General features: G+C 37.4%; 5 protein-coding genes across 5 annotated transcripts; 3 read left to right on the top strand and 2 right to left on the bottom strand.

The window, feature by feature from the left end:
* Positions 1-54: 54 nt before the first annotated feature.
* rtet (major facilitator superfamily domain-containing protein rtet) lies at positions 55-2,786 on the bottom strand. Its single transcript, XM_018010737.2, has 5 exons — positions 2,352-2,786; positions 1,937-2,284; positions 1,791-1,864; positions 344-825; positions 55-260 (listed from the first exon to the last, which is right to left on the bottom strand). The coding sequence occupies exons 1-5, from the start codon at positions 2,784-2,786 to the stop codon at positions 169-171; spliced, it is 1,431 nt and encodes a 476-aa protein (XP_017866226.1). The 3' UTR covers positions 55-168.
* Positions 2,787-3,192: 406 nt separating this feature from the next.
* Sec15 (exocyst complex component Sec15) lies at positions 3,193-5,972 on the top strand. The gene is made up of 3 exons (XM_018010670.2): positions 3,193-3,402; positions 3,468-4,567; positions 4,625-5,972. Exons 1-3 carry the CDS (start codon positions 3,327-3,329, stop codon positions 5,729-5,731), a joined length of 2,283 nt encoding a protein of 760 aa, XP_017866159.1. The 5' UTR covers positions 3,193-3,326; the 3' UTR covers positions 5,732-5,972.
* Positions 5,973-6,680: 708 nt separating this feature from the next.
* Positions 6,681-9,870, bottom strand: Tbc1d22 (TBC1 domain family member 22). The gene is made up of 6 exons (XM_018010714.2): positions 9,242-9,870; positions 8,977-9,184; positions 8,417-8,585; positions 7,821-8,352; positions 7,416-7,639; positions 6,681-7,301 (listed from the first exon to the last, which is right to left on the bottom strand). The coding sequence occupies exons 1-6, from the start codon at positions 9,639-9,641 to the stop codon at positions 7,167-7,169; spliced, it is 1,668 nt and encodes a 555-aa protein (XP_017866203.1). The 5' UTR covers positions 9,642-9,870; the 3' UTR covers positions 6,681-7,166.
* Positions 9,871-10,067: 197 nt separating this feature from the next.
* On the top strand, positions 10,068-15,859 carry LOC108615833 (integrator complex assembly factor Brat1). Its single transcript, XM_018010645.2, has 7 exons — positions 10,068-10,344; positions 10,421-10,604; positions 10,661-12,029; positions 12,087-12,291; positions 12,355-12,527; positions 12,682-15,298; positions 15,749-15,859. The coding sequence occupies exons 1-6, from the start codon at positions 10,221-10,223 to the stop codon at positions 13,582-13,584; spliced, it is 2,958 nt and encodes a 985-aa protein (XP_017866134.1). The 5' UTR covers positions 10,068-10,220; the 3' UTR covers positions 13,585-15,298; positions 15,749-15,859.
* Positions 15,860-16,012: 153 nt separating this feature from the next.
* Positions 16,013-18,429, top strand: aqz (aaquetzalli). The gene has a single exon (XM_089462722.1). The coding sequence runs from the start codon at positions 16,437-16,439 to the stop codon at positions 17,343-17,345; it is 909 nt and encodes a 302-aa protein (XP_089318848.1). The 5' UTR covers positions 16,013-16,436; the 3' UTR covers positions 17,346-18,429.
* Positions 18,430-23,741: the final 5,312 nt, after the last annotated feature.

Here is a 23,741-nt window from a genome sequence, read left to right as displayed (position 1 = left end):
TGCATTTATTAAAGTATATAAAATAAACACAAATGGAAAAAGAAGAACAGTAGGTTAAGTATTTAAGGCAAGTAATACTAGTGGTTGCTATTTGTTCAGTAAATGTACATTAAATTTTATATGTATATAATTTTGTTCTTATTCCACTTTTAAAGCAGATAGATAGCTTTAAATACGTGCACGCTGCAAAGCAAAGGCCGGATAGACAAGTAGCAGTCCACCAGCTATATACGTGATCTTAGAGCCCACGCACCAGAATGCTAAAAATAATTTAAAGATTTAATATAAATCCAATAGAATGCAGTAGATGAATAAAAATTACGTATTAGAGTGTAGCACTTACCTATAGATCCGACAACTGGGCCCAGGGCACGAGCCAGCGCACCTAGCGAACGGAATATCCCTAATACTGAACCCTTTTGATCATCGTTGCCATAGCGGGACACTAAGGTAGTCAAACAGGTAACTGCAAACGCAGTGGAGATTGCGAATAGTATCATGCCGGCATAAAGCATTCGACTATTGTCTGCTAGGCCGACTAACACGAAAGCAGGCACAATCAAGTACAGGCTGAATATGGCATAATTTTTTATCTTTGCTTCTGGTAGACGACGTACCACGGATCCCTGTAGCAGAGTCATAACGAGCCCTGTCGTTAAAAACATCTTGGCCTGATCCATCGATGTGTACCCGAACTTATGATACATCAGAAACGTAACAGTGAATTCCAATCCCGAATAGAGGAAGAGATAAAGAAAGTAAATGAGGCCAATGCTGCGTAGTGCTTGTATATCTTTTTTAGGCACATTTTTGATGGCGGCAAACCTGCAAAACAAAAGAAAGTTATTTTATACTATTGGGCTGGCATATGGGTTACAATGTAGTAAATTAATTATGGGAATTTGCGAAAGTAAGCTAAGTTAAGTATTAGGTATCTAAAATCCAAATCGTATAGAGCACTGTGTACTCCTTGTAGTGGGGTATGTCCTACCTCATTCTGCCTATTACATATTATGTTATATATTATTGGAATTTTAAACAGTAATCATAATATTTATATCTTCTAATATATTATAAATCCATATATTTATATTCTACTATACATTTGTTAAGCACATAGATGAATCAATTTTTTGATCACAGATATTAAAGTGTATTAGCTAGGAATTTTGAAACATATTTATTTAATATTGTGAAAGAACATAGTCTGGAAAAAGCGAAGAAATCTATAGATGTGAATAAACAGTTTTTGTTTAACTTTTAATATATATGGAATATATAATAGCACTCATTTTGGGAATATTAATATGTATATTTAAAAAAATTGAAATTTTTTTTTTTTTCTACAAAACCTACCTCTCTGAATTTAGGACATATTTAGAGATACACAAAACTTTGATATTATATAAAAACACTAGTTAGCAATTTAAATATACAATTATGAAGACAAATAATAAATAAATTATTAATATAGTTATCACATAGTATAGTGCATCGCAAGTCGAATAAATAATAGGTTATACATTGCACCTTTATGTTTAGTCATTTCACTTTATAATTGAGCGAAACAAGTAATCATGCGCATTGATAAGGCAAATCAAATAATGTCCAGCTAAAAACGTGGCCAAGTAGGGCTAAGATAGCGGAACGGATAGCGGGCCATCGCAACTAAATAACCTGTTGGACTAGCAACTGGGCAAAGCATATATAAAAAGACTTGCGATTTGTTTCGAAGATGTGTTCTTTAAGTATATAAATAATCGAATGGTAATAATAGTAATAGTACTCACTTAAATATGGAGGAGACGTTGAGCAATTGCAGGCCATATGACAAAGCAGATGATATTTCGGGAGCACGTTTCTCCTGCACAAAAAAGTAAAAATAAGAACTTAAACAACAAACATACAACATACATTTAAAGAGTCACTAAAATACCTCAGGTAGTGTTTCCCGCAAACAGAAAGCAAGAAGCAGCACATCTCCTAAAGCCAAGCCCAGAGCCAAGAGGGAGGGCAAAACAAACCAAGCACCGCCGCTGGCGCTTTTATTCGAAAATATTGCAAACATAGCACCTATCATGGGACCCACAATAAACCCAAGGGAAAAAGCAACTCCGACGAGAGCCATGCCTTTACCACGCGTCCGTACGCTGGAGACATCTGTGATGACGCTCATAGAGAGGGAGATGTTGCCTTTGCTGATGCCGCCAACAACGCGCGCCAGCACAAATAGGGCGAAATTGCGGGAGCAGGCCCAGATAAGATAGGAGAGAGCGATACCCGACTGAAATTGGTAATATTAAATTATAGTAGTACATTGACTGGAGGTTCTCCCATGGTAACAAACATACGGCACAAATGAGCAGAACGGGCTTCCGTCCATAGTAGTCCGAGAGGCTGCCGACAATGGGGCTTGCCAGGAATTGTAAAAAGCTAAACATTGAGCCCAAGAATCCACCAAAGAGCACTGATAAATACCGTTCCGGAGCACCGAGTAGCTGCTGGAACCAACGCACACGCGTCGTCAACCAGGCATATAAGCCGGAACTATCATTTATGCGATAATACTCCAAGAGCGAAGGCAACAAAGGCAAGATGATTGTAAACGCAAGCAAATCAAAGAGGAGTGACAGGAATATTATATATATCATGGGATCAGTTTTCTCTTTCGGCGCAGTAGGCTTTCCATTGTTGTTATCTTTGTTGTTGCCTTTGCTTTCAAACGGTTGTTCCGTTTCTGGTTCTGTTATTGTTGTTGTACTGTGGCGACTCCGAATGGTGGCCATGTTATTCTAGTATGGGTGCTAAATTGCGTGCGTGTACATAAATTGATTGTATTATTGTTGAATATGATGACACGGCGTCGACCGCATAACTGTTTATGCGCCCAACTAGTAACTTGGCAAAACAAAAACCAATACGCCAAGTAACCCGCTAAGAAGCAACAGAAGTGAAAGTTGAATTCGAGTGGTTGAGTTTAAGCAACGTTCAGACGGTATGATGAACATTTGAATTGAGCAATTTCGTGTTGTGCTTGCTAGCTGAAAGTACTATTTTTAATTATCTAAATAAATAATTATAAATTGGAATATTTTATAGCAACTTGTTGTATATCTCATCACAGCGCACTAGACAATTGTCGATAACATAAAATGGGATCAACAGGTTGTTTCAGAGCTGTATCGTCTACGCGCCCCGCGTGATTAGTGCTGCACAACGTTCGTAAACAGCTGTGCCAAGCGCGTTGATCAACACGCAACAATCAACTGAAATAAATAGGAAATTTTACAGAAGTGCAATATATTGGTTGGGAAAGAAGTAAAATAATGGCTAAAGTGACGGTACAAGACATAGAGGCCGTTGATGATTATTGGGGGCCCACATTTCGATCAATACTAGAAGGTAAGTCTGCATTTGTCTAGTTACAGCGCAGCATGATGATTAACGCCCACTTTACCTCGTCGCAGGTAACAATACCAAGGCAATCAGTGAGCAGTTGGAGCAACGCATACGCAGCCACGATAAGGAGATCGAGCGTATATGCAACTTGTATTATCAGGGTTTTATTGACTCCATACAAGAATTGCTCCAGGTTCGTACGCAGGCCAAACAGCTACATGATGAAGTCCACTCACTGGATACATCGCTACGCACCATAAGCGCGTCACTTATACAGCAGGGAAACGAGCTTGTGCGAGCTCGTCAAATCGAATCAAATGTGGCCAGTGCCATTGAGGCGCTTAAGTCCTGCCTACCCGCTTTAGAATGCTACATGAAATTTACACAACAGGCCAAAAACAAGCAATATTATCAGGCACTGCGCACGCTAGAGACCCTGGAAACGGAGCACCTATCGCGCCTAAAGCGACACAACTATCGTTTTGCCACACAAATGCAAACACAGATACCCATCATTAAGGAAAATATTCGCCGCTCATCGGCGGCAGATTTTCGTGAATTTTTGGAGAACATACGCAAGTTTTCGCCGCGTATTGGGGAGCTGGCCATCACCCACACGAAGCAACTTCAAAAGCGTGATATTAATGCCATTATTCAGGAACACAAACAACAGAGTAATAGTGGTGCTAGTGGCGATGATGATGGTGGCAATGTAAGCGCACAAAACTTAATCGATTTCTCACCCATTTATCGCTGCCTGCACATCTATATGGTGCTTGGGCAGCGTGAGTACTTCGAGAAGGACTATCGCCAGCAAAGGCGCGATCAATCGAAGTTAGTTTTGCAGCCTCCACCAAATATGCACGATAATCTCGAGGCCTACAAAACATACATATGCGCAATTGTGGGCTTCTTTGTGGTCGAGGATCATGTGAAGAATACAGCAGGTGATGTGGTCACGAGTAGTTATCTGGAAGAGCTGTGGTCAACATCGCTAACCAAGTTCGTCAATGAAATCAGCATGAGCTCCTCCTCATGTACAGATCCAAATATATTACTACGAATCAAAAATCTTATTATGCTGTCTATAAACACCTTCAAGTGCTATGGCTACACGGTACAAATTTTATGGGAGCTGCTGCATGACATGCGCGATCATTACAATGAGGTAAACCGATAAAATCAGATATTAAATAACCAAAATCATGCCTATCCCCTTTTTCAGGTGTTGCTGCAACGGTGGGTTCACGTTTTCCGTGAGATTCTGGACAAGGAGCAATTTGTGCCCATGGTTGTCGAGAACATAGAAGAGTATGAATGCATTATTGAGCGATTTCCATTTCATTCCGAGCAGTTGGAGAATGCTCCTTTCCCAAAACAGTTTCCATTTTCGCGCATGGTGCCTGAGGTTTACCATCAAGCGAAGGAGTTTATGTATGCTTGCATGAAATTCGCCGAGGAGCTGACACTGTCACCCAACGAAGTGGCCGCCATGGTGAGAAAGGCAGCCAATTTGCTGCTAACCCGCAGCTTCAGCGGCTGTCTTTCAGTGGTCTTTCGCCAGCCAAGCATTACACTGATTCAACTTATACAAATCATAATAGATACGCAGTATTTGGACAAGGCTGGCCCTTTTCTTGATGAATTTGTCTGTCATATGACGAACACGGAACGCAGCATTTCGCAAACGCCTTCGGCCATGTTTCACGTGGCCCGGCAGGATGCCGAGAAGCAGGTGGCAGTTCGTATATGCTTCAAAATCGACGAGTTCTTCGAATTGAGCGCCTATGACTGGCTGCTGGTAGAGCCACCCGGTATAGCCTCCGCGTTCATCACGGACATGATCTCGTATTTGAGGAGCACCTTTGACAACTTCTCATACAAGCTGCCCCATATCGCCCAGGCTGCCTGTCGTCGCACCTGCGAACACATAGCCGATAAGATCTATTCGATTTTATTTGATGAAGAGGTCAAACAAATATCTACGGGCGCACTTACACAAATCAATTTGGATTTGATGCAATGTGAATTTTTTGCCGCTTCGGAGCCAGTGCCAGGTCTTCGTGAAGGAGAATTGAGCAAATATTTCCAACGCAACCGACAGCTCCTCGACTTGCTTATATTGGAAGAATGGAGCACGTATTTCCATGACTATGGCAAGCAGGAGAATCGATACCACTTAGTCCAACCCCAGTCGATAATCACGATACTGGAGAAAATACGAGAAGCGGACAAAAAGCCAATTTTCTCTCTGGTGCGTAAAAATGATAAGAAAAAGCTACTTGAGACGGTTCTAAAACAGCTGAGGCATATAGCGGAGCGACAGACTTAAAATGCATTCAAACAACACTGTTCAACAAAATGCAACTTTTTTCAGGCTACGATCTGATCGTTGCTTTACTTTACCCTAAGTGGTCATTATATTATATATTTGTCTTTAATACATATTTATGTAGCTTTTATTGTTGTTTGATTTACTGAAAAACAATTAATAATATTGAATCGATGATCGTATTAAGGATTGTAATTAAAAGAAACAAATTATTTATAATATAGAGCACCAAGATTGAAAAGTTTTTATTTTTTTAACACAAAGTCAAAATAACGATTTGATTATTAATTCAGCTATATCTCGCGTATAAGGAGATAGGAATATTCTTAGGCATTAGTTTCACCAGCACACATTTCATATTGCATGGACTCGTTCGAAAGATATATTCCTTTTGGATAGTGCATAAATTGACAGTCGTAACAGATTAAGAAGCATGGAGCATATTAATGAGTCAGATATTTCAGCACTTCTAATTTAAAGCAGTAAATTCTGAATAAGCAGTTATTTGCTAGAAATTAACAAAGAATTAGAGAAAGCAATACCCGAGCAGAATTCATGCTGTGCCAAAAAAATGTAATCTCTCACACAAGAGAGTTTTTTAACTCATCCATTCATTTAGCACCATTCCATTTTCTTTCTGAGAAAGTTGATAAATTTTGTTGATTTCGCGTTAACAACTCGTATTTTTAAGTTATCTGAATCAAACGAATGAAGAAGTCTGTTTACCTCTAAACAAAATATTTTGTAATACAATGAATGCATTTTATTTTTTACTATGTATTCATTATTAGTCGCATAATATAAATCGCAAATATAGTATATATCAGATTGTTATTTTAAAATCAACTGACAGCCCCCAAAAAATATTTGATAATAAAATTTAATGGGGTTTCCATATATTTTTTATATTTTCGTATTGGCAATTTGAATTATGAATACACAAAGTATATTCGATGTATAAATTTGATTAACTATATTTTATTTTTATTCATATGAGCTTTAAACACAGTTATCAATCATTTTTGCATTTGGGATTTGCGAGTCATTTCAGTTTATACAGAATATTCATTAATATTAGTTTCCTTTTGCTTTCTGGAAGTGTTTCTAGCTTGAATATGATTTCTATTTAAATGTTAAAATTGGAAATTGGAAATCGGAATTTTATATTTATATACAGAAAATGCGTATTATAAATTTTTAGCTTTAACTCAGCTCAAACAGAAGAAGAAAACGAAACACGCAAACATGAAACAATAAACGAAACCAAGAGCTAATAACAAATTGTATATATAATTTATAATGTATACGTAAGTTTATGTCTGTGTATGTGTGACTGTCTGTCTGTGTGTATGTGAATATATACCAGCAAAAGGTTGTAAACTAATTTCTATTTTACGTATCGTATATGCATCATTCAGGATCCGGATTGCTTTTGTCAACTTTTCGTCTCCAGATGCTTGGGCGCATCAGCATATGTGAACTTCAAGCGAAACGCCTCAGCGAGCAGCACATTTATTTGTCGATCGGACCAATTATGCGTTGGCAGATTTTGTAGCAGCAACATAAGACCCTGCACAATATAAAAAATAGTTTAATAAGCTGATAGAAGCAAATGAGTTATTTCTAGCTATAACAGCTATTTCGTAAAGCCGATCATTCTCATTAAAGAGATTAAGAGAGTTACCTGAAAGTCATTCTGTTGCATTAGCTGCTCCTTCCAGTGCAGCAAAAACGCCGCACACACATACAGATGGAAGAGCGCAAACCCATCCGATTCGGCCAGATATGTGTCCCACAATCGGATTGTGCAGTGGAGGGGTAGCTCGCGTGTCAGTAAATTGTTCATCCAACGAAATGAGAATTGTAGATAGTCAACGCCATGTGTCTGTAGATGACGATGCAAATTGACTGCAAAACACAAAAGGCATAAAATAATCAATAATATATTACAATCCATTATTTAATATAAAGCTCTAGATTTCAATACAATGCACCAACGCAAAGATATTTATATATGTATATATGTATATACATTATATATACTCTATATATATAAATGGAGTAACGCTGTTGTGTTAATAGAACTTACCATCGATACGTTGTATTAAATCCTTCAGCTGATTAACTTTCTCCTGTATGCCCAGCTGGGCAAATATGTAATTATCCTGTATGCAGTCAAGAAACTTGGATAGGCACCAAAAGGAATCGGCTTCGATAATGTTGCGCGTTTCCTCTGGCAGTTGTGACATATCGTATTTCTCAAGATCTGTATCCGGCGTGAGTGCTTCCTGCAGAAAGACTATGAAAAACGGCGTGACCAGATCGTTGATGCCTTGCACATAGCCGGAGGCGGGGTGACGAATGGCCCATATGAAGAGTACACGCTCGAACATTTCCTGCACGAGCTGTTGCTGGAAGAGCGGTATTTGTGGATTCATGCGCGGCACATCGATATGTATCTGACGGTACGTGTCCTGTTGCGTTTCATCCTGGCTGTCCACCTTGAAATAGTTGTGTCGCAGATCCTGATATCCTTGCCGTTTACTCTGCAGCACGGCGTTTCGCCTCTCACTTGATGGAGGCAAATACTTTGATAGCAAACGCCAGCTAACAGCGCGCATCTGCCGGAAAAAATATTATTAAGAGTTCATTGTTTTTCTTTCACAGTCCGCTTTAAGACTTTACTTTTCGCGGCACGCCCGACCAGCTTAGTTTTTTGAGCGCTACCAGATCCAACTGTGGCGAGTCCAGCAGCAACTGAAACTTTTCTATCTTTGTCTCGAATTCCCCATCTTGCGAATTAGTGCTGATTTTCTGCAGCTGTGGCCGACCGGGATAGTTACGCAATCGAGATCTGTAAAGAGTTTAAGCCGTCAAATCAATCTGAGCAAAAATGGGAGCTTGTCTCTGAATTTAGATTTAAATTTAAATGAATCGCTATTGTATTAACTGTTAATACAGGTTTTGGGATATATGTACAAATTACGCGGCAAATTGGGGATTAGGTAAGGACGATGACGACATTCGAACATAAAACGAGCTTTACCAAACTCCTCTACCACTGTGTTAAAATCAATTTAATAGTTTCTTAGCTTGCAAAAATTGCAAAGTCAGCCATGCATTTACACAAATTAATAAAACATTTTTATCAACTTCTTTCAGTTTGCAGTTATGATTTAAATATACATTGTTTACACAACTGTGACAGGCTGTTGATTGTAGAATGTTGACTTTTCGATGCCCACCTGTTTTCGTTGCTGTCATGCGATGACCTGCGGTCCTGCTTAATGTCTTCCGCATAACTAGCAGCGCCTGGAATGAGATCCGCATTGCTAGCCTGCACATCAAGCATTTCACTGCTGGTTGAGACGTGATTTTGATTGCTGCGCGAATGCGTTTCTATGACGTTAAGGGCTACAGTTTGTGAAACCTGTCGCGATATGCGCGTGGCATCTGAGAAAGTAAATGTTCAGCAATGAATAAATCAGCTTTTATGTGTTTGCTGTTTACCTCCAACTGCTGCGGCGGCGGCGGCTTCGTTGCTGCTTATTATGCAAAATTCATCGTCACCGGTGTCCCAGGCATCGCTCACCGATTGCTGATAGTCCCGAAAGGTTGACACCATTCCGCCAGCGGCCGCACGATCTCCACGCTGCACCGCTGTCCCACCTCCACCGCCCGACTTGCCGATGTTTGTGTTTGTGTTGTCGAGAAAATCGCGTTTCGGACTGGGCCGCCCGGGCACTGCACGGCCGCTGTTCTTCCAGAACGATGCTGAGTTGGTTAAAATGTTTGTGACTGACCTAGCGCCAATTGAAGCGCTGTGTGTCGCCGCAATTAATTCGTTCGAATTAGCTGTTGTCGTCGCAATTTTTTGTTTTTCTTCTATTTGCCCTACATTATTGTCCATAATAAATATCGAAGTCCGATGTCAGTGTCAGCGTCATTGCATTTGTAGCGGTGTGACCAGCCACGCAAAAGCAATAAAATACCGTGCCTACGGCCAACTGTCTGTTATTTGTGTTATTTTTAGTGAATGGGTAGCACTGGGCATCAATGTAAATAAAAAATAATTTTTTTGCCATTAAAATAAAAGAAATAATTTCTAAAACATATGATTTATTATTGACAAATTTCAATTACAACAATCTTGTATATGTTTATGGTTTTTCATATTCTTTAGTAATTGAATTGAAAAATTACTGCAATGACTTGCACTTATTATTATTCATTATTCACATTTTTTAATAATTGATATTATTAATACATAATTAATTATATTAAATAGCATTCTTGGTAAAAAGAAAATTACCATATGTCACCGGAATAAAGAAGTATAAAAGTCTTACACTTTTTGTTAATCGGTCACACTGCAATTGAAGCAAGTATTATTTGGTGTGATAAGGAGACGGATTTCATTACTCTTTATAAAATTGCGTACCAAAATATGCTTCTACGGAACTAGCAGAGAGAAAAGTTCGGCCTAAAAATGCAAAAACAAGAGGAGATCACTACGCGCCTCAAGAAGATCTTCGATTTATTTCTGCGCGACAACTTTTCGACAACCGACAGTGTTTACTTTGAAAAGCTCATAACGCAACTGCAAGCAAAGGGTAAGTTTGTTTGTGTGCGTGTGTGCAACAGGCGGGCGGCATTTCTAACATTGTTTTTGTGTTTGTTTTCCGATAGAGAATGCTTTTGTGCTGCAGGTGCCTTTCGTCACGGATTGGGTGGACAAGTGTCTGACTCTAATTAGCGCCGATTTCCATCGAGTGCATCCCAAAGTGATATCGTTTATGCTAAATCTTATCAGTTTCATGACATCCAACGAGTGGATGGTCCTGCGGTTGCGAGAGCTAGACATAATGCATAGGTAATGGCGCATCATCAGCTACAACTTTGTTGACATCATTGTACGAACTTTTGCAGGGTTGTGTTCTTTATGCAGGCGCAGGAGCGCAACTTTAACCCTTCGATTAAGCTGAGTGGCATCCGCGTGATGAAGGCCGTCACAAAATACAGCATGGGTCTGGCATTTCTGCGCATGCAACGCACCTGGATGCTGCTCATCAACTATAGCAACAACGAGCACACGTTATATGTGGTGCGAGAGGCTCGAGAACTGCTTTACGAGATGATATACAAGTTTTGCGATAAAATGCACGACGAGGCTGTTACCCTAGAGATTTTAGCAGAGATCATGAAGCCCATACAGGAAAATGTCTACATAACAGAGAATACCAGTGAAAGTACCAGCGGCAAGGAGGAGCGTATTCATGTTATTGTGGATGATAACGAACTGCTGCACAAAATCTCCTCAACGGTGGATCTTCTAAGCTACATACTTCAACAGACGCTGCTCAGTGAGGAACGCACGAAGCTAGTTTCGCTGCTTCGAGAGCACCACAACATAGACATAAACATCTGGAAGCTCGTTGAGATGACACATAATACTTATTTCATGGAAAAGATGCTCAGCGCGCTTTGCAGTTATCATTTTGCCACGCTACTTCACGAGAAAATATTGAATCCCGATTGTGGGGAGCCACCAGAGCAGTTTACCGAGTTTGGACTCGCATTTTTTAATCTCATGAAATTCTGCATACAGCGTAATGATGGAATCAACTTTGTTAAAATGGCTGAACTGCATCACATACTGTGGAAGAAGCTTGGCAATCGGGTGCCTAAGGAAATCATTATACAAGACGAACGGGTTTCATTTGAGAATCAGTTAATCTGCTTCCATATGATGCCGTTGCTCTTCTCAATGAAATTTGCCATGAAAATGGCAGATGAGTCGAAGAGCGAATTATTCGACACGTATATTATAAAACTTTTAGAAATGTCCTGCGAGCAAACGTTGCGATTGTGTTATGCATTAAGAGATACATTTATCACGCCTGAAGGTCGCACCAATTGTAACTTGTTCACACCTGAGCTGGCCTGGAAATGTGTGCACAGCATTCTCTCATTGGAACATATACTAGATCGCGAGCAGGCGGTCACCGTCTGTCAGGCCTTGTTGTATGCCTTGCGTGAGGTTGTGGCCCTCAATCATGCCAGCACTCACGCAGAGCCAGAGGATTGTCATGGTGCAAGTACATCGAATAGCTATTCCGACATTTATCCACGTGGCTCGGAAGTTATTATCAAGGATCCCAAAGTGTTACATTCCGTGATGGTTGGCCTCCGCACGCTCATCGAGCGATTCAAGATCACGTGGAAAGAGTCTGTAGAGACAATAGGCCTGGTTAACTGCTTGGCATTTGTGTTGGAGAACTGCAACATGGATCCAACAGTGAATAGACTGAATTAAACTTTAAGAAACTAGATACTAAGTCTTATTTACTTGCAGTGTACTGTACAGGCCCTGAAGCTTGTTCAATTGGCTGTGGAGCATTTCCTGTCCCCCAATATGGCATTGCTTGTCGATAATCTACAGGGCTCGGCATTGGTTTGCCTCGGTCCGATAATAATTAAGCGAATGCACGACACCGCGTGGGAAGTGCGCGACTCTGCCCTCGAATTGACCACATCCATTGCCTGTATCTCTCGCATAAGTAATTGCTATTGACACTCTTGAATAGCTCAAGTCTAACTAGTCCTGATATACATATTTACAGAGTTTCCCGCATTCCAACAATTTCTGATCGATGGCAAAATGCCAACAATCGTTTACGAAATGGCCAAGCATGACAGTGAGCCATACGTACGTGCCTCTGCTTACAAATGTCTGTCGCAAATGGTGCCCATCAATTCGATATGGGAGAACGGACTTAGCCAATTGGATATGGTGGTAAGGATTGGATATTTATTATAGAATAAGTAGCAGCGTGAAATTTGTACGATAGTAAGTAATATATGCTAGAGTACTGCTTATCTGCAAATACTCTCTTTTAATTATGAACCAAATTAAGTGGTGTATATAAAAAATTCAATTTTCTTTGCAGGATCATCTGCTCTACGTGCTTTATCGCGAGAATGAGGATATTGTGCGCTCCGAGGCCATTTTAACTCTTAGCAAGATCTATGATCATCGCAAGATTCCCAGCAAATATAAGAATACATTATTTTCAACGCTCAACTATTGCGTGGTTGGGGATCATCACTGGGAAGTCAAAGTGAATGCGCTTTGCTTTTGGCGTATGGAATTCAATCGGCAACTGAACAATCAGGGCATGATTGATGGCTCCTTTCCCACCGTCACGTTTTCCAAAGAGCACAAAAAGATAGTCACACTGACCAGACGTGAGGTTAGGCTGCGCGTAGCTAAAGTTTTAGCGGAGGTACAGCAGTACGGTTACTATGGCATTATACTTAAGTGCCTTCAAGAGGAATATTCCAAGGAGGTGCTGAGTCTAATAGTGACAGGCATCAAAGCAATGAACGATAAACTAGTTGAATATGACTTTGAGATCATGTTAAATGAGATTGAAGCGCTAACTCCGCCCATAAACAGTCCCAATTCTGACCCTTCATCAACGGTCGAAGAGCCAATGTCAGTTGAGGAGGAAGTGGAGGAGTCTGAGCTAAATGTGAATGCTGAGCAGACAGACGATATTATCGAATCTATATTAAATGCACAAGACGTTCATCTATTGGAGAATGCATTTAGAAACCAAATGCAAATCGATAACGAGGATACATCGAAACGTCATATTGATGAATTCTATTATAAGCAGTTTGCAGTTTCTGTGCGTGAATGGAAACAACAAATTAGTAAATTCGATTTGGATAAGCTCGTCAAACAACAGGAAGAGTGGTTTGATTGCAATGATAATTTGGTTTGCCTTTTGGATGACATACTGAATGCTATAAAACGTGACGATAATATGATATCTGATTGCTATTAATTCAGTCAAAGTTGTCTAATGCTTAGCTATTTAAGCAAAAAAAAAATTGTTTTCCTCAAAATAAAAACTATTTTTTCATAAATACGGAGATTTTGAATTGGGAGCGCTTTTTAGCAATAATACACATATAGATTATTGGTACTCACCACAAAGAAATACAAGTATGTACATAGTTTGGCTGGATTGATTGCAATGCACAGCCCTTTCCGATATCAGAAACATAATTAAAAATTAAAAATAATACATTGGTGCCTACTTATAATATTAAATATAATAAACCTTAGAACCGTGATATATTGATTGAAAAACCGCCAGCTGGTCTTGAAAGAAATATTCACTTTCTAAGTCGTTATTTTATTTGGCATAAATTAACTTCCAATACCTTCAGTTTTTTATATTTGTATCAAAGCAATCTTAAATTTAAAATTTAAGAAATATATATACATATATTCATCAATGTTTTAAACGACGTTAATATTTAAATCAAATTAACATTTATATTGATCGATAACAAAATTACAAACTATGATAAGTATCAGATTGCAGCTGGGCTCATCTCTAAAAACGATAATATTTCATGTGTATTTCGAGCACATTACTCAGCTGGCAATGTTATTCTATATGTATTCAGTTAATGCTTTAAAAACAGGCAAGCATACAAAAAAGCCTATAAAATGGGTACCTGAAATGGAATCTGTATGCAAATCTACACGGACTTAACCAAAATCCGACTATAAGTTAATCGTTAACTAAATATTATGTTTACCATGCGATATTTGAACTATCATAATTGTGTGACACGGTTCCATCTCCGTAATTTCAAAATGTTATAATGTGGTCACACTGTTTGACCGACACAGTTAGTCATGGTGGAAAATTCGAGGAGAGCGTACCTATGCGCAAGAATAAGCTAAGAAGAAAAAAGTTGAATATTGATTAAAATTTCTGCAAAAAAAATATATATGTAATTATATATTGTAAATGTCTTTAATTTAAGTGATATAAATCAAATATTTGTGTAACGTTTAATATTTTAATACGCGTCAAAGTACAACGAGTGAAGCTAATCGCACACAAAGAAAAAAAGCAAAAGCACCAATTAAATATATAAAAAAATTAACGCAAAAGCGAAAACTTTTCTTGTGTGTGGCACAACTACAAATTTAAGATTGCAAGCGGTCGCCGTGTACTTTGCGAAAATAATAAAAAAAAAATTGTAATGAATACAACGTTAAACAGAACCGAATCAGAATCAGTTAATAGTGTGATTTTTTTGAACCTTTGTCTGTAAGTGAGAGGAGAAAGCTTTAAGCGGAATCCCTTTAAGCAAACATCCCGTCGCCATTTTGAAAGTGATTTTATATACATACAAATAAAAATATATATACGTACACACATACACATAACCATCAGAGAAAATAAACAAAAACAACAAACTATTCACGATCCCCCTACAGAATAACTATCGCAAAAGCAAAAATAGTTGAACAGTGAAAACAAATTCCTAAAAATAAATTCACAAAAATTAATAATCCGTATAACAGAAGTGGAAAAGAAAAACCCCCCGCAGCTGCAAAGCAATCAGTAACTGCGACACACATACAGTCGTCTTCTTCACTCTCACACCGCGTTACCAAAATCAGTGAGTGTGCGAGCAAGCTAGACTGAAGCAGCAGCAACAGCAATATTCGTGTGAAAAGGTTTACAACTCAAAGTAAGTCGCAAATGTATTAGTGTATTGTGTATAGAGTTTGTCTTTACATATGTGGATTCATTAATACACGTTTGACGTCGTTGCAAACATCACATACATATTTTATTTCAAAAGGCAATCAGAAAAAATTAATGTACGTGATTCCATAGCTAAATACCTACAAGTAGATTATTTGGCATAAATAAGGTCGACACATTGTTTAAACTTTCTGAAAATGTACAACCCTTTTTTCAAGTGTCAAGCAATGGACGTAAATAGAACATACATCGTATATACATACACATATATTTACTCACATAAATACATGTATACATGCTATGCGCATGCATGTATTTATACAATGTTTGTTTGTAATTTGCTTATGTATTTGTGTTCGCTTTCGTTACGTTTTTTGCTCAACAATTTTTTCCCGTTTGTTTTCTTTCTATTTTTACTTACACCAATGTACAGGACCCGGGACCCAGGCTTGGATGACAGCTACGACAAAGGCAAAAAAAGAAGAGAAAAAAGAAAAGTAAGAGAGTTGGAAAATTAGGGCTAAGAAGGATAGCCTAACAAAAAGAGATAAATCAACAGACTGATAAACAATACATAAAGTTAAACTATATAAAGTATATTAACTAAAGCTGTATATATATAACGAGACACAAACCGAACCCAGCAGCTACAGAAGTAAATAAGAAGAAAATTGAACAACGTGAGCAACCGTAAACCCGTTAGCCGCTACTATAGGATAGATTGAGAGTGGAGCAGGAGTTGAAGAGGGAGAGAGAACGGTAGTAGCATCGTCGAAGCGAACCAGAGTGACGAAGGAGACAACGGATACGGAGGAAGCAAGGTAGCAGCAGGTCGCGTTTGTTATCGATAAATAAAAAGAAAACTATAAATAAAAATTGATTTTAAGTGCGTGTGATATTTAACGTTAAGCATTAATTTAGCCAATAACCAAAAAAAAAAAAAAGGCAAAAAAGCAGAAATTTTAACAAAGAAAGAAGAGAGATAGATCGAACGAGAAAGGAAAAGAGGAGAGAGCGCACTTTGGGTTAAGCTCAGTTTAGATTGAAAAAGAAGAGGAAGAAGCAGCAACAGTGTTGGAGAAGCTTTTAACAGTGAAAGCAACGAAAAGCAAGAAATTACTATGACATACTCGCACAATAGTGTTAGAAACAACATCAAAATGACAACAGCATCTGCAACAAAGTCCATACGCTTGAAAAAGGGCGCCACAACCCCATCACCGCCCCCAACATCCACAACAACAATAGATACAGCAACACCCACGGTAAATGCACATTCCAACAGTATTGCCAGCAGTACAAACTTCAGCAATCAGCACTTCCAGCAGCAGCATGTTTTAAGCACATCGCCCACCCACTGTGCCCCCATCACGCCCAACAATCGCATGCAGCAGCAGCAACGCCTGCAAAGCCAATCCGCAGGCGCAAATCAGCGTAGTCGCCAGCAGCGACAATCGCCCCAGCAGATGGGCGGTGGCGGCTTCTTCTTCGCGAACAATAATCGACGCAATGGCGGCGGTCCCCGATCGCCACAGTCAGCAGCAGGAGCGGCAGGAGCTGGAGCAACCGGCAGCAACAACGGCTATGTACGCCAATCTCCGGCTACGATTTTGGGTGGCGGCTTCTCACCGGCTGCATTTGGTTCTGCGCGCAAGCAACGTCGCAGTCCAACAACAACACCAACGAGCAGCTTTGGGGTGGGCGGGAAAATATCACCACAGCATCAACTGATACCCACCGCCTTGACGCATTTCGCTGGCAGCAAATGCTTCGATGCACCAGCACCAACGGCATTGCCCAAGCCGCCGCAGCACTGGACATCACTGTCCAAATCCGAGGAGAAATTGGTAGCCAGCAGCGCTGGCACCGCCTTGCAGAGTTTGTTGCGTGGCGGCGACAGATGCAGTGCGTCCAAATTGCAGCAGGGCCATGGTGGCGCCGGTAGATACGTGGTGAAGTCGTCCAAGCGCAATCTCCTGGATGATTTCGATACGCACAATCTGAAACTGTTGCTGAACATGCAGTCGTAACGCAGGAACCACATCTAGAACTACAACAATAAACTGAACATGGAGGACCCAACACGAACCCGTCAGACTTGGAAATGAGAAAGGAAACGATAAACAAAAATAATAAAAGGATCAAAAAATATAAAAATTGTAAAAACTACACTTTAAAAAAAAAAAAAAAAAAAAAATTAAAAAACTACAAATCATTTCAACTGAAAATTTGAACTTTTTTAACAAAAACAAAAAAATACAAAAAAAAATAAATAAATAAAAACGATGAGTAATGTTTGTGATCTCAAATGTATCATAAAACAGCAACAAATTGGGAAACTAAAAATAAAAACAAAAAAAGAAAAATTCCAAATGGAAAGTAAACAAATGAAAAAAAAAAAAAAACAACAACGACAAAAGGTACACAACAAAAAGATGCAAAATTCCCCGTTGACAAAAACAACAAGAACAACACACTACCACAAAATTCAGCTCTAAACTTCAATATGTAAACTTTGAATAGCCAATCGACGATTTCAAGATTGAAAACCTTAACCTAAAAAGATGCAAAACAAAAACAAATTTAAATTTAATATATGGACGCTTGGCTAGTTGGAATTTTGGAGAGAACAGAATGGCTCTATATGTATGTATAACGGATACAACAACAACAACACACACAACTGAACATTGTTTTATAAACGTGATACGCAAATAGACTTGAAAAATGTAAATGTAATTAATAAGTAAAATTATAAATTATATAAAATATGTACGATTGTATTTATGAGTAATTAAACAAATGACGCTAGAAGCGCATACGCATAAGTACACAGCTTATGTTTACATATATATAGATTCCCCAAGCGGACAACATGTGCAACGTACCTTAAAGATGATGAAAGAGTAACTGTTGAGAGATGAGCACACACACATAGAAATTGAAAACTGAAACCAGAAAACAGCGAAAAGGAAGAAGGAGTATGGATAAAATTTAAATTAAAAATCTTTAAAACAAATAAAAAGAAAACATTTATAACGATAATAAGAAAAATGATAATAATACCACCCACCAAATCACAAAAGACTAATTCAACAAAAAAAAAAAAATAAATGAAAATGAAAATGAAAAAAAGAAGAGAAAGAGAAAGTAAAGAAAGACGACAAACTCAACGCTGCAGCAACAGCAGAAGCAGCGCAAAATGCATTCAACTTGCCTAATATATATTTAAAAGAAAAAAAAAACACACACACACACACTCATACCCACACACACAAAACGAAACTCAATGGCCTCTCTACCTTAAGATATCATATAAAACAATCACCACAAATACCCACACACTAGCGCCAGCCTCACTGGGTATATACATAGATAGGTGTGTGTACACTCATACACACATAGACACTCAACCGCCAGCCTCACATACATGCATATATAGTAGTTATATATGTATATAGCATAAAAACTTCCATTAATTTTAGTTTTAAAAACGAAAACATTGTAAAATGATTTAAACACAAAAACCAATGGCTTTAAAATTATAATTTAAACATTCTTGAATTGTATATAATGTAACTGTAAAAAAAACATAAAACCAAAATATATCTTGAACGAAATTGCCTATGTTTATATAAAATTTATATTTTGATGAGCAATTTTTTAGCGCAGGCGCAAACATTTTATTTCAATTGCAAAAATAAATGGTTTTTGCGCCCCAGCTAAAGAAAATTACAAAATTAACAATTTCGAAAAATTGAAACTTTGTTGCAATTCTCCACACCCCCCGCAAAATACGCTTTATGTAAGATTACGATATGCTTAGAGTTAGAGAGGAGGGTGATAATCAAACATTTAAAAAAACAAACTACTTTCTGTGTAAACTATGCTCATATATTGAAAATAACTAAAAATACGAGAGACAAAAGCAAGAAAAGAATGAAAGATGAATGATAATGAAGAACGAAAAAAAATGAAAAAATGAAACACTTGAACCCAGTACCTTATTTTCATTATTAGCATTTAATATTAATTGTTAATAATTAATATGTATGTAAATTATTTAAGCATAAAGTGCCCAATCTAACCTGTGTCTATGTATACCCCACCCTTCCCACACCCCGTTCCACAAATCCCAAAGTTAATTGTATTTTGCGTAAAATATGTGAAGAACTTAAAAAACAACAACAAATAGAAATGTAAAAAAGCAGCGTGAGTTTTGTTGTTCCAAATATTTTCTTTTCCTTTTCTTTTTATTTTTTTTTTTTTAAATTTTTATTTTTTTTTACATGAATTGGCTCTTTGTGTGATATGCCAAAAGAAAGGAAAGAAATCCCGCACAATTTGATTTTTTGTTCTACATTTGTAGATAGTTTGTTAGTTAACTTTTCGCTACAGCAAAATTTTTGAAATGGAAACGAGATACGATGATGTTAGTTTTTAGTGTTGAAAAGAAAAGCCAAAAAAGTCATGCATTATTGATTAGGTTTACTTGAGAGCAAGTTGTCATATATATTGGTAGCTTTAAAGCTTGTATTCTTCAAGTTACTATACATACATACATACACACTCAGACATACACACACACATATAAGTTTAAGGCTTGTATTCTTCAAGTTACTATACTCACACACACACACATACATATACAATCACACATGCATGTACCCATACATATACACATTTACACTATACTACTAAGAGTATTTTATGAGGCAATTGTGTTCGAGCAGTGCTCAACACTAAGTCAATAAACTAAAAACTACACAGAAATACACACACACATACACTCATTTGCATGCATGCATATATACATACATACGTACAGTTTGAGGTAGCTGAGAAGAACTCAAGAACTTGTCGCGCAGAATTTTGCATTTTTTTAAGAGTGTAAGCTATTAAAAAATAGAAGATGAATAAATAAATAAAAAATAAAAACATTTGTTACTGAACGTCAATTTAAACAAAGCGTACATTTGATAAATATGAAAACAAAAACAAACCTATAATAGAAAACACAAATACTATAATGAAAAACTGTACCCGAACCAAAATGGAGCACATCTAGCATGTGCTTTTTTTTTACTTGCCTTCGAGTCGTATGAGCGCCAAACTTTGATAACTTTTTAAATACAAAAAAAGAAAACACCAATCAGTACAAATTAATTTCCATTTTAAAGTTTTGGAGCCTTTAAGAGCCAGGCCCCTATTACAAAGTGTGTCGCACCACGATTCGAAGCTAAATAAAAAATAAATGAAATGAAAGAAAAGAAAAGAAAAAAGTTTTAAAAAATTGTTAATTTTTTATTTTATTTTTTATTTAATGACGTTTTGAAATGTAAAATCAGCAATAAAAATATTTGTATTGGAGTTCGAATATTAATTTTACCATTTTAAGCAGAGATTTGTCGGTCTTACCTATATATATATATATATATAATTCATTGATCTAATTTACAATTTAATTTGCAATTTTTTGTGATACTTTGCTATATAATTTTAAATCCTATTTATATATATGTATATATGTAATTATATATGTATATATAAATAAATTAAAAAATTATAAAAATAAACCTCACCCACACACAATTACCATAAATGGACCACTGTACCAACTGAAGAAAAGCTTTGTAAAATTAAAGAACATTTGTAAAAGCAATACTTGGAATTGTGTTAAAAATCAAGTCAAAAAAAAGAAACGAAAAAAATGAAAGAAAGAGATGAACCCAACCAACAAAAAAAAAAACAATAGAAAAAGAAAAAAAAATAAACAATTGTACACTGCTTTCGTAAAGAAATTTATTGAAGCTTTGTATAATTAAAAAAAAAAAACTGAACTTTTGTGTTTTTATTTGATTTATTTACATACATATATGTATGTATGTGGCTATAGCCCACGCTCTTAATGTCTCCCCTACACAACAGGTTATAGCGGAACGTTTCACACAGAAAGACGACGCATGGCTTCCACGTGTGTTTTGCCCACACATTCTCGCTTGTTCCAGACTCTTGTGGAACAGTATTTCTCATTTTCAACATGTCCATATACATACATACACATTAGCTGCATGTGTATGTTTGTATGTGTGTGAATATGTTGTATGCTGCACTGCAGAAGATCCGATCCACATGTAGAAAAAGGAGAGTAGTCGAACAACGCGATGAGAGACAGAGAGAGAGAGAGAGAGACAGCGACAACGACAGAACTTTGTCTTTTGGGTTGTATGAGAATTAAAATACCCTTGCAGAGATAATCACCCCTTGCGTTTTTAGTACTGTTTGTGGATATATGTATGTATGTACTATTTGTGGATCATTTCAACATTAGAGATCATTAGCGAGCACAAAATTTTAAAAATAAATTAAAAACAATGTTTTCTAGTAGACCACCTTAAACAGCATGATACACAATTTTGTTATTTATAATTCTAAATAATTATCCCTATGTAAATGCGTCATTTCATACGTACTTAAAACTACCAATCAACCGCACACACAGATCAACAATCCTTAAGCCGCCATCCTAAAACCAACAACCAAACCCCACCCCCCTCCCCCTTAAACCATGATACAAAGAGATTTGAAAAATTTTCAATGGCCCTCTAGACGACAACGTTGCGGATGTGATGTGACTCGATGGAGGCTATGCAAACATCATTGAATTTTGACTCAAAGGTAGGTGGGTAATACCCCTTAAAACTCAGTGTCAAATGGAAACAGAAATACAAGATAGATACACAAAACTGGTATACTACGCTCCACTTATTAGCAAACATTCATACATATTTACATATGTGCATATGCCTATATATGTATGTTGAGCATGACTCATTTAACACGGTTTCTTTAAACTAGTATTATCTGGCTTGCTTATAAAACTTATGTATATGCACACATACATATGCATGTATATATATACATATAGTTTTGAATTGGCATAGGTGCCAGTTAACAGTATTAGTAGTGGTTGCTCGACGTCTCTTTTAACAAAGACATCAAAAGAAGAAGAAGAAAAAAAACAAACAAATAAACTGTAAACGTGCCTAGCAGCAGCTTCGCCTCGACGTCACTCTTTAAAAATTAAGCTCAGTTTGTTGTAAAGAAGAAGAAGAATCGATCGCTTCAAAGTTGCTTATTAAACGCTGTCGCAAAATAAAAACTGGATTTACAGCAATAAATGTACATACATACATGCATACGCACGTGTATGGGCAGGCAGCATGTCGGCATACACACACATACATACATGTGTATATACATACATTTGTGTTTCCCATTAATTTAAACATGCAAAATCACTCCATTATAAAAAAAAAAGCAAAAAAAAACGCTGAGTAAACGAATTTCATGCCCTGTGGAAATATATACATACATATATACATATTTATATGTGTATGTATGATTAAACACGATTTCTATATTTAAAGATGTATGTACATACATTTTAAATTTACTTATGTACATACAAACAACATATGAATTTTGAAATACATAGATATGTACATTCATAGACGCGTAGTTAGCTAGGATTTTTTCTACTAAATACATACATATGCTTGTAACTAAAAAAATTATTCGCTCTAGAAAGCTGTTAGGAGAGCTTTCACTGTGCTCGCATCTTTTTGAATATATGTATGTATGTACATACATATATACGTATGTGTATACATACTGCACTATTTTTTATGCATACGTACTTATGTACATATGTCTACATATGCGAACACGCACATGTGTTTCATTATGCATACGTAAGTAAACACACATGCATACATATAATGCACATATACATTCATCCATACATACATACATACGCCAAGCTCATCATATGTATGTATGTACATAAGTACACCATTTTAAAGAAAACGCGTAAACAACATTTATGTTTTGTTATTTTTTCTGTTATGGGTTCTACTTGCGATAATTGCAATCAGACACAACCGTGCAGACAAATACAGTTGAACGAATAGCCGCGACACACTCATATACACATATACGGGCATGGATGTGACACACAAACGTATGAGTGTATATGTATTGAGACATAGCGCGATGTTGACGTTGACTCGCTTACGTCTACCGAACGCGCTTTCTTCCAACAACCGCGTGCTCCACCCCCCGCCCCATTGGCCGTAGCTGTAGCCACGATAGCGAATACGAATTCATGTACATATGTACATATGTATGAAAGACTAGAAAAAAACAACACGACGGGCGCAAAGCGGTGGTCTTTAGTTTTGTCTACGCAGTTTGTATCTGTGAGATAAATAGAGGCCTACGTAGCCGTATATATAAACCATATACATATGTATGTATGAACAACAAACGTAATTTTGTAAGTACGTCTGTATGTAACCGCCAATATGCCCTCTTACGCGTACGCACACACAGATATGCACGCATACACGCAGTCGGACGTCGCT

Source organism: Drosophila arizonae, chromosome 2, assembly GCF_054131065.1.
Source record: "Drosophila arizonae isolate 15081-1271.41 chromosome 2, UAZ_ARI_1.0, whole genome shotgun sequence".
Taxonomy (NCBI): domain Eukaryota; kingdom Metazoa; phylum Arthropoda; class Insecta; order Diptera; family Drosophilidae; genus Drosophila; species Drosophila arizonae.
The sequence above is the reverse complement of the archived record's forward strand: the minus strand, read 5'-3'. Positions and strand labels throughout refer to the sequence as shown.